The following is an 11,333-nucleotide window of genomic DNA, read 5'->3' as shown; positions in this document are numbered from 1 at the left end:
GTATGCTAAAATATTTGGAAACTTTTGAAACGTAAAGATATTTGAAAGTTTTCATTTTCGCTTTTTTTCTCTTACCCTACGGGAAGTAAAAAAAAATATAAAAATAGAAGATACAGAATAAAATTACGAATAAAATAATATATAAATGGTTAAGTGCGTTCATATAATTTCCTCGAGATTTTCCAGTTTTCCTTGAATTTTTCAATTGCAACTTGCCTGTAGGCCACACCGCGAGAAATTCGATGTTGCGATATATAGAAAAAAAACTAAGAAATTTAAACCTTTGTAACGATGTATAATATTTTATATGTTTTCTTTACAGAAATATCGAATATATATATAAACGTTGTTTTCATATTATAATTATTTAATCATATTTTCATATAAATGACAATTTTTATTACATGTTTGTATCATTAAACGCAAAATTTTCATGTATAGGTATTATTATTAATTGAATCACTTAAAACATCAATTTTGAAAATAACGATGTCAATTACATTATGAATTATTCCACAATCTTTTATAATTCTGGAAAAATCTACACATAATTCACTTTCAATTGAACTACACTTTATCATAAAAAAACAGCAAGGTCAACCCATTTTTATAATTGTAATAATAATGATCGATTGATGTTATACAAAAATTTGAATAGATTTTTTTTGGTCATACATAATAGAATTATTTATCTTGTTTGGTAACTTGATGTGATTCATATCTATAAATATAAATTCTTGTAGGCCAAAAATCGATTCTTGAGTACAGACAGGGCATGCGTCAAAAACTTTATGTAACGACTTCAATTTAATATTAAATTAATAAAAAAACAATGTATGATGAAGGTTATCATGGTAAAAAATTCAAACAATATTCGTTTGTTGCTTGTAAGCAAAAATTTGATACTCGTATCAAAGATAACAAAAGAACTTTATCATATGGTGTGATGTTTCGTCAGTTAGGTGAGATCATCACAAAACCAAGAAAAATGCTAAAAATTGACTGTTTAAATATTTAATAAAATAAATTAAGAATTAATGGAATTACATTTTTTTAAATTAAATATTGACATTTTACAAGTATATATTTTTTTACAAAAGAAGGAAAAAAAATAGCTAAAAAATAGTTATTACTGGACTTTGAGAAGACTAGTCAATAATTTTCAATTTACTTGCAATTTGTATTTAAATGCTAATTTATGTTAAAATCTGCCTTAGTAAAATGTTACGTCAGCAAAGAAAAATCATGATGTTAAAAATTGTTTGACATAATTTATAATTTTAACTAATTAGTATGTTTAATTTTTAATCTTATCTGCCCATGTTATTAAAAATCTGCATTTCAGGGCTGCAATTTTAATTGAGCATTATTTTTTTTTACAAATGAAGAAAAAAATTAGACAAAAAACTGTTATTACTAGACTTTGAGAAGAAAAAAATCAATAATTTTCAATTTACTTACAATTTGTATTTAAATACTAATTTATGTTAAAATCTGCCTTCGTAAAATGTGATATCATTATTATTGCCAAAGAAAAATGATAACGTTAAAAATTTATAATTTTAACTAATTAGTATGTTAATTTTTATTTTTATTCGCCAATGTTGTAAAAAGTCCATCTTTCATGGCTGCAATTTTAATTGAGCTTTCTGTGAATTTATAAAAATTAATTTAACTAATTGATCAATTCTATTTTTAGATGTTCAGACATGGAGACAGGGCTCCAGAACCGGCAGAAGTTTCAAGTTTTCCAAACTACGAATATGCAAATGATACTTGGTACCCTGTTGGAGCAGGTCATCTAACTAATGTAAGAAAAATGTACTTTTTTTAATTAATAATTTATTATATGTAGAAAGAGACAATTTTTACTTGAGATTATATTTGAGATGAAGTGAAAATTTGATATCATACAGCTTGATATCGATATGGCCGGAATTGGGATTAAATTCGGGACTAGTTTATTTTTATGTTCTCTAGAAGAATTTAAATAGAGAAAAGTATTTCCAGAAGTTTTTTTTATCTTCTAGAGTTGATTATCTCTGTTTGACCTCGACTAGTATTTAGGTTTATTAACACATAACAAATATGACAATGACTAAGTATGTGACAATTTTAGTATCTTCACATCCAAAGGTGCTTTGAATAATTTAAAAAAATTCAAATCGTTATCGAAAATAGATATCTAATGGTGAATGACAATAACACAAATCATTTAAATAAAAAATTATTTCAAAACTTCCAAAGCAATCCAAATTCTTAAATGACGTGACTTTTGTAAATGGCAACCCAAGTGGTTCCACTATCTCTATTTGTGACTTAGACAGTTATTGAAATTTATGTAAAACTGATGAGTTTTTTATTAGTACAGCAATTTCGAATTAAGACTATTTTCACGTGTAAACTTATTGCTATCTATATTTCCAATCCTGCTTGACATCAAGCTGTCCAAGGCGGTTTCAAATTACTCTAGAATTTCTGATGCAAATCCCATAGCTCTAACCACTAATCTACGTGAGAGCCCTAATTGATAATTTATAAGTAACCGATTATATTACTATCTACATTTTTAATGCTGCTTGACTCCAAGCTTCCCGAGGCACATATCAAACCAAGATATTTGATACAAATCCCATAGCTCTAACCACTAGTCTACGTAGGAGCAATAATTCACAATATAAGTAACTGATTATATTGCTATCTATATGTCCAATGCTACTTGACATCCAGCTGTCCAATTCGGTTTCAAATCAAACCAAAATGATATAAATCCCACAGCTCTAACCACTGATCTGCGGGAGAGTCTTAATTTATAATTTATAAGTAACCGAGTATATTGCTATTTATATTTCCAATGCTGCTTGACATCGGGCTGTCCGAAGCAGATATCAAACTAGGATTTCTAATACAAAATCCATAACTCTAACTACTAACCTACGGGAAAACCCAAATTGATAATCTATAAATAATCAATTATATATTCACACATTGCTATCTATATTTCTTGACATCAGACTGACAAGATTTCAGATACAAAGCCCTTAACTCTAACCACTAGACTACGGGAATGTCCAAATTAATAATTTATAAGTCGATTATTTCTTATGTATCATTTTTGTTTTATTTCAGAATGGAAAGTTGCGTCTGTACAAATTGGGAAAGACGGTGCGTGCACGTTATGGGAAATTTTTGGGAGATTTATATACCACCGATTTGGCAACGACATTTTGCACGGATTTCCCAAGGACCAAGGCGAGCGCCCAAATGTTTCATGCAGGATTGTGGCCTCCTTTGGGCGACCAAATTTGGTCCGATGATGTAAGTAAATCGATAAAAAAAAATAGACCAAAAACTTGAACAAAATTAAAAAAAATATCTCTTAAACAAAGATAGAAATCGATGCTGATTGGGATATTTCACTCGTTGATACTTCAAATACAGCTTCAAATATTTTTCATCATGATATCTGCATGCCTTTACTTTAAACTGAGTTTTACTTCAGATTTATAATGTATACATACCACATAATAATCAAAATCATCAAAATATTAATACCGTGGCTTAAAGCAAAAATCAATCATTTAAAAAAAATAACAGAAATCTAAGTGATGATAAATTGTTTTTAATTATTTATGATTTTCTACTATATTTCTAGGAGAGTCTCGCAAGTATGTGGCAACCAGTTCCATATAACATCGATCTAAAACTAAATAGCGCGGTATGCATTATCTTTCCATCAAAAATAATAATTACAATATGACAAATCTATTATTATTATTTTATTTTTTTAGATGAATTCGTTTCTAAGAAGTCCCTGCTTCGCTTACGAATTCATGAGAGTTTTGCAACTTCCCGAATTCCAGAGACTGATACGTCCACACGAAAAACTATTGAATCTTTTGATCGAGAAAACGGAAATGAAAGTAGATAATCCGTTGCATGTTTGGCTCGTGAAATCGCTATTTTTGGCACAGGTAAAAAGAACATTTTTTAAATACATTATATATATTATTGTGGCGAATGTGCACATTTTTCGGTAAATGTATAAATTTTTCGGTAAATACACACATTATCCGGTAAATGCGCACATTTTCCTATAAAATGTAGACATTTTCTGATCAATGTCCACATTTTCCGGTAGATCTGGTAAGTATGCACATTTTCTTGTAAAATGTACACATTTTCTGGTATGTGTACACATTTTCTGATAAATGCCTACATTCTCCAGTAGATGTGCACATTTTATGGTAAATGTGCACATTTTCCTATAAAATGTACGCATTTTCTGATCAATGTCCATATTTTTCGATAGATGTGCACATTCTCTGGTGAACATGCCCATTTTCATGTAAAATGTACGCATTTTCTGGTAAATGCCTACATTTTCTGGTATATGTACAAATGTTTCGGTAAATGTACATATTCTCTGGAAAATGTGCACATTTTCCAGTAGATGTGCACATTTTCCTGTCAATATCCACATTTTTCTGAAAAATGTATACTTTCTCTGGTAAATATGCATATTTTCCTGTAAAATGTACACATTTTCCTGTAAACTTCAAATAAGAGAAATATACATTGAATTCACAAGGTGTAGTTGTGGTAAAAGTGAGCATATGGTAAATAGAAATATCGCTCAAAGAAATTAATATAAAAATGCAGTCCTTTACAAAAAACCATCTTTCTTTAAAAAATGATGAAATTTATTGAATTCCTGTAAAATATACGCATTTTCTGGTCAATATCCACATTTTTCTGAAAAATGTATACATTTTCTGGTAAATATGCATATTTTCCTGTAAAATGTACACATTCCTGTAAACTTTAAATAAGAGAAATATACATTGAATTCACAAGGTGTAGTTTTGGTAAAAGTGAGCATATGGTAAATAGAAATATCGCTTAAAGAAATTATTATAAAAATGCAGTCCTTCACAAAAAAACATCTTTCTTAAAAAAATGATGAAATTTATTGAATAGCAGTTCTTGCACAGACAACTAAAACTACTTTCATTATAAAACTCATTTGTTTCTTTATATGTGTGAGGAAATATTTTTACCTTAAAACTTTTCTTACAACATGAAGATTGGAAAATAAAAATTTTCAAAGTAAGATTTTGTACACGTGCCGGGAAATGTACATATATTAAGTTCAGATCACAAATACCTATCTTTTAGGGAAATGTATACATTTCCCAAGAGTGTACATTTGCCGTATAATATATATATTTTGAAAAAACTATAAATTTTTTTATAATTTTATTAGGAAGCAATGGGTAAATCAAAGCCCGATTGGGCCGAAGACCATTGGGACGAAATTTGTGCAGTTTCCGAAATCGCCTTTGCGGCCTTGATGTACAACGACGATCTTAAAAGAATGGCCATAGGTAAATATGAAATATGAAATACATTTTTGAGAAAACATAATACGCTTTTTTACCAACGATTAGAACTGCGTGTTCTTTAAGTAGAAGGTGAAAATTTGTTTACGCGCGGTCTATTTTTCAAACCTTCAATTGATTTTTATAAATCAACCACTTCTCCTAAGCCTATAATATTGTATGGTGTTCATTTCTACTATCAACTCTATTATCATACAAAATTTCAACAAAATCCAAGAAGAGTAAACTTGAGGTTCTCTTTGTCAGTAAAAAATAGTACTGCCTCTTCTAATAAAACAAATGTACTTCAATGAACATTAACAAGGATAATTTCTATCTTTTACCAAAGGGCCAATATTGAAGAGGATAGTATCAGATTGCCAAGACAAAGCAGATGGTGTTTTGGAACCACGGCAGAGAAAACTAATCGTATATTCAGGGCATGATACAACAGTTGGCCCTCTTTTTGCAGCCATGGGCGGCAGTGAAGGTTACATCGACGAAGATGGAAACCCTTTGAAAACTATTGTCCCTTCGTTCGGATCTGCAGTTATTTTGGAGCTGCATAAAATTGAAGGAGAATACGCAGTTAAGGTAAAGGATATATACATAACAAAGAGTCATCAAAATCATTAGCCATGCCAAACTATTGCCTGATCGATCCCTAGAAGCAATGTGATGCATATCCCTTTAGCAACTATTGAAATGCGGACTTTTTTGATATTGATTTTTGATTAATTGGGCCAATTCTGGGACAAAATAGACGAAAGATACTGAAATGTGTCACAATGCTATGAATTATACATAAAATCTAACTTCTCGCCACTTATGACAAGATGCCTTCTTGAGGTTTGTGCCTTTTCTAGATTAAGTTGTCTATTAAAAACGCCTGACTGCACAGCAACCACAATTGCTTTTTGACAGCTTTTAGTATCACTTTGTATAAAACCTGCTACATAACACAACTTTGCCAAAACATTAGTCTATTTTACGCCAGAATTGGTTGAAAATAGGGTTTGTCAGTTTTCAAAAACCGGTTTTTTTGGCGAAAATTATGGAATTCGAAAATCGGTTTTTAGTGAAAAAAGTCGTTTTTCACTGTATAAATGGAAAATGACAAATATAGCCAAATATAAAAGATAGATGAAAGCGTTTTGATTCTTAAAATCATATCGGTTCAATAGCATTTGATATCTTATCAGTCTGCAATGGTTCCCAGAAATGTTTTGTATATATTAATTTAGATTTTTATACCAGTGTATATTTTAATTTAGATCAGTGTGACTTCTTCTTGAAGAAGTAACTTTCTGTACTCGAACTTAAAAAAAGAGTTTTGAACTCTAGAAGCCATAAATAAAAGAACAAAAAGCTTAGAATTGTTATATCAGGCTTTAAAAACAATTAAGCATAATTTAGTCGCAGGTATGAGAGTATTTTCTATTTTAGTAGCAATTCGATAGACGTTTTCAGTTTTTTGAAATCATATTTTATTAAACAAAAAAAACAATTAAAATGTCTAAAATTGGGCAATACCCGAGTTTAGCTTAATTGTTTTTAAAACTAAAATTGATATTAACAAGTATGTATCAACATGTATCTAAATTTTTTTTTAATTTAATGAATGTTTTTATTAAAAAAAATGTATTATTTTTATTAATTCGAAAACATTCCTTTCACTATCATAAAAATATTTTCATTTTTATATGTGAAAATGATGCATGAATAACGAATAATTATTTTCAAAGTTATTTAATCAAGATAAACTATTATTTTTTAATTCTACTAATTGAAACTAAAATAATTTTGTTTACTATTCATAGAATTAAAAATCACACTAAATTTGCGGATAAATTACAGAATATTCGAGCAAAAATTTATTTTCCATATAAAATTCGAAAACCGGCTAAAACCGTTTTTTTTAGCAATATTAAAATTCGAAAACCGGTTTTCTGAAATGTCGATTTTTGTATAAACCCTAGTTCAAAATTCTTAAGCTAGTTTTCAAGTGACTGAAGTACAAGATCTAATCCTGACTATTTTTTACTATTTTCTTACAATTATCCTTTTCCCTTAGATTTTATTCAACGAAAAAAGCCAAGACGGTACCTTCAAAGAACTCAAATTAGCAGGATGTGGAGAATTTTGCCCACTGGACAAATATATAGAAATGACCAAAAATATTGCAGACGATGACCAAGGATTAGACAAATGCCCGGAGGCTAAAAACAGCAAATCGATATTCGAGAGAGCCATTAAAAGAAGACAGTGATATAATAAATTGAGTGATATAATTATAAGATAATAATTTGGAGAGTAAAATTATAAGATAATGATTCAGAAAGTAATCTACACCTAGGAAACAGGGTTGGAATATTTATTCGTCCGTATATGATTGAAGATAGCTAAATAAACGCAATTAGAACACATATAGACTATTTTATTATTTTTGAATTGCAGAAATTAAAATCCTTGATTTATAATGCACATTTTACCAGAGTTGTGCATGGCATCGTGCCTTAGGGGAAAATTGCCGTACTGTAATTTAATATTTTTAAAAACTGAGAAAATAATAGATTTTTTAAAGAATTTAGATTTTTTTTGATAGGTACTTAAAAAATTTGAATATTGAAAAAATTACCATATTTGAAAATACTGAAACATTTTGAAAAATTAGATTTTTTTTGAAAACTAATTTTTTTTCTTTTTTTTTTGATATCATGAAAACTGAAATTTCTTGAAAGTTTTTGATACCAATTTATATAAAAACTCAGAACATAATAGATTTTTTTGGAGAATTTTGGATTTTTTTTGATCATTTTACAAAATTTTGGCATTTAAAAAATTTTAATATTGAAAAAATTGCCGTGTTTAAAAAATACTAATATTTTTTGAAAAATTAGAAATTTTTTGAAAACTAAAATTTTTTGATTTTCTTTTTTTTGGAAATTTTGAAAACTGAAATTTCTTGATGGTTTTTGATACCAATTCATATAAAAACTCAGAAAACTAGTTGGTATTGGTATTTTGCCTTGGGGCAATTTACATGAACTTCCCAAAATGTATAAATAATCGACTTAATCAATAAAAAATAAATTAATTTATGAGTGATTATAAGTATTCCGAGTGAATTTATTACACATTATTGCAAACGAACGAACGAACACGTTGTTAACTCGGAGTATTTACTAAAAGCAAATTTTCAAAAATCAATAATTTTTATAATTGAACCAGTTTCCGTAGGATTTTAATGGTTTATTATGTTCAAGACCAAGTACACTATCGTGATACCAAGAAAATCGTCTAATTTTATTTTTAACAAACATCAAAAAAACTACTCGTTTTCTCAAACTTTGATGAATTTTAAAAATTAAACTACTTGTCATAAGGCCATAATATTTCAGTAAGTTCTATAAGACCAGGATATATATTGCCAAAAAAAGTTCCATGAAAATCGGCTTAAATTTTTTTTTCAACAGTTAATTACTTGCACGTCTCCTTATCAATAGGAAACGAATGTTTTTTGAGTCATTCCAATCGGTTGAGCGATGCTTCCGAAAACGTCGACGTAAAATTGTATCCACACATACACAGCATACATCAACTTTCTCTAAGGTACGCTAAAATGTTCAGAAACCTCTAAAACGTAAAGATATGCAAAAATTTACATTTTTCATTTTTTGACGTACAAAAGTATCTTACTCTGCTGGAAGTTTTCGTTGCTATTGTATATTTTACTGTATTACATTTATTTTTTTGTTAAATATTTATATTAATAACAGTAATCAGACCTATTGTAATGACTTCCTAATTACGTAACTTTATAGATGACAACCCAACGGTTGCCTCTCTCGTTTTGATATTACAAATTTTAAATTACTTAGATTTTTTATTGCTTTGTAAGGGCTACTTTTACTTGAAAACATATTGCTATCTATAAGGTGACCATTTTTTTGCATAAAATCCGAGACGGATTAAAATGTGTGGGAGAGTGGAGGGGGGGGGGTATTGGTTAAAATTTCCTAGTTGAAATTTCAAAAACTTTTTAAAAATCTGGGACAAAACATCTAAAACCGGGACAAATATTGCTTTTAGAAAAAGCCGGGATGCAAGGCAGAAAATGGGACTGTCCCGGCCAATCCGGGACGTATGGTCACCTTACTATCTATGATTTCAAGATATATATGACATTTAATGCTAACAAAACCAGATGTTTCGTGATACAAATTCTATGTAAACAGAAACTAATTATAAACGAGTATTACGCAAAGATAACTGATATAAATAAATCCGCGAGATTTAATGATAAGCAATGTAATCTGGTGAACTAAATAATATTTGATTACATAGCATAAGAATATCACATCGAAGGACTACATATTTTGTAGTCCTCGTAATAATGTAAAAATATAGAGGCCAATTCTCGGATAGAAATGGTATGATAATGCTATGTTTCGGGTCTATCTTCGTATAAGTTGGTAGTAATAAACTGGCAAAACTTCTATGTAACATGAACAGTCAGATCGATCAGACAACTTACAATTTCTTTTATACAGTGTGATCTGATCTTGTGTAAAGAAGTATATATTGCAAAAGCAGTTAAATACTACTCCTTTAAAAATAATAATGTGTTTGGTAAGTTTAATATTACCGGGACAGCGCGTACGCAGTCCCGACTACCAAAAATTACGCGCCCGAGTTATCCACATTAGGGACAATCGCAGGGGTCAACCCCACCTGTAAAAGTGCAATGGAAGGGCCTCGCCCTGGGGGAACCGCCTTAGTGATCACGGTAGCCCCCACGCCAGGTAAGTATGATTAAGGGTCGAAAAATCGTTGCCTAACCGAGAACGGAATATATTTCACGACGTGCTTTGGAAGAGCAAAGGGCGTGCAGACATCTGTTAGCACATAACATAACACTGAGAAGCGGTTCTACGCTTCTACGATAAAAGAATAACATCAGCAAAATGGTTAGGGTCAAATATCATATATATATTGGGTCGAGTATTTAATGAAATTTCTTAAGATGCATCAAATTTTAAACATTTCAAACAAATCAGCACTATATAGAATTACATGAATATTGATAACATTTATGTATGTTATCATTATGTGACTTAACAAAATTATTTATGACAAAAACTTCAACTTTGTAAAAAATATTGCAATAGAAATAGATAATAGATTATAAACAGATAATATTAATTAGTCATAATTGGATTGGGCAACTACTGGGTTATTAATTAATTGTTATTAGTGTGACAGATTGTAATTAAAAATACAAAAAAAAATTTTGAAAAAATAAAAATGAACAGATAATATGATGATTATCAACTCACAATCAGATGATGATATGGCACGATAAATAATGGAACATTTGATCATTTTAAAGAATGCCTGTAACGACGATCATTTTAAAGAATGACTGAATTATTCACGTATTAAATAAACTGTTTTTATTAAAAAATTCAGAACATGCATTATGTTCACGCCAAAATAAAAGCATGCAATATATTGATATAAAACAAAAGAAATCAAATCAAAATCATTATATAATCAATCAATCAATACAATACATATTAAACTTTGAAAACATTGTAAATACAAATACAATTTGTAGTTAATTTAAAAATAAACACGTAATTAATATTACAAATAAAGTGTTTTACAACAAATCATTGGTCCTTCGAAAAAAAATGAATTAAATCAAACAAACATATTATAAGACTTATAAATTCTTTAGACGGCAAAAAGTTTATTTATCGATTTCAACTAAAATATCATAAAATATTATTTGGAAGCGCCGGGTATCGATCCCGGTACCTCTCACATGCTAAGCGAGCGCTCTACCACTTGAGCTACGCCCCCTGGTATAAAATAATACAAAATACTTCGTGGTATGAACGCAAATTCGCTCGAGTTAAATATAACCGGATTGTCTTTTAAGCCTCG

The 11,333-nt window shown here is 29.2% G+C and overlaps 1 protein-coding gene and 2 non-coding genes across 3 annotated transcripts; 1 reads left to right on the top strand and 2 right to left on the bottom strand.

Annotated features, from left to right (window-relative positions):
* The first annotated feature begins 1,684 nt into the window (after positions 1-1,684).
* Positions 1,685-7,800, top strand: LOC113387630 (venom acid phosphatase Acph-1-like). The gene is made up of 7 exons (XM_026624984.1): positions 1,685-1,810; positions 3,130-3,318; positions 3,656-3,718; positions 3,792-3,974; positions 5,267-5,387; positions 5,731-5,975; positions 7,456-7,800. Exons 1-7 carry the CDS (start codon positions 1,700-1,702, stop codon positions 7,648-7,650), a joined length of 1,107 nt encoding a protein of 368 aa, XP_026480769.1. The 5' UTR covers positions 1,685-1,699; the 3' UTR covers positions 7,651-7,800.
* A 2,228-nt stretch (positions 7,801-10,028) lies between these two features.
* LOC113388643 lies at positions 10,029-10,194 on the bottom strand. Its single transcript, XR_003368194.1, has one exon. It is a non-coding gene; the product is annotated as a U1 spliceosomal RNA (small nuclear RNA).
* A 982-nt stretch (positions 10,195-11,176) lies between these two features.
* Positions 11,177-11,249, bottom strand: Trnaa-agc. The gene has a single exon. It is a non-coding gene; the product is annotated as a tRNA-Ala (tRNA).
* Between the last annotated feature and the right edge of the window lie 84 nt (positions 11,250-11,333).

The sequence above is a fragment of the Ctenocephalides felis genome, unplaced genomic scaffold, assembly GCF_003426905.1.
Source record: "Ctenocephalides felis isolate EL2017-DRISC unplaced genomic scaffold, ASM342690v1 CF-g0.4_SCAFFOLD_03572, whole genome shotgun sequence".
In the NCBI taxonomy this organism is placed as follows: Eukaryota; Metazoa; Arthropoda; class Insecta; order Siphonaptera; family Pulicidae; genus Ctenocephalides; species Ctenocephalides felis.
Note: the sequence above shows the minus strand (reverse complement) of the source record. Positions and strands in the feature narration are given on the sequence as shown.

What these genes read in the sequence shown, in the direction of transcription:
- LOC113387630 (XM_026624984.1), top strand. Translation starts at nt 1,700, where the DNA reads ATGTTCAGACATGGAGACAGGGCTCCAGAACCGGCAGAAGTTTCAAGT. An exon ending in GAGCAGGTCATCTAACTAAT is followed by an intron (nt 1,811 to 3,129) that starts GTAAGAAAAATG and finishes GTTTTATTTCAG; the next exon opens with AATGGAAAGTTGCGTCTGTA. An exon ending in TCTTAAAAGAATGGCCATAG is followed by an intron (nt 5,388 to 5,730) that starts GTAAATATGAAA and finishes CTTTTACCAAAG; the next exon opens with GGCCAATATTGAAGAGGATA.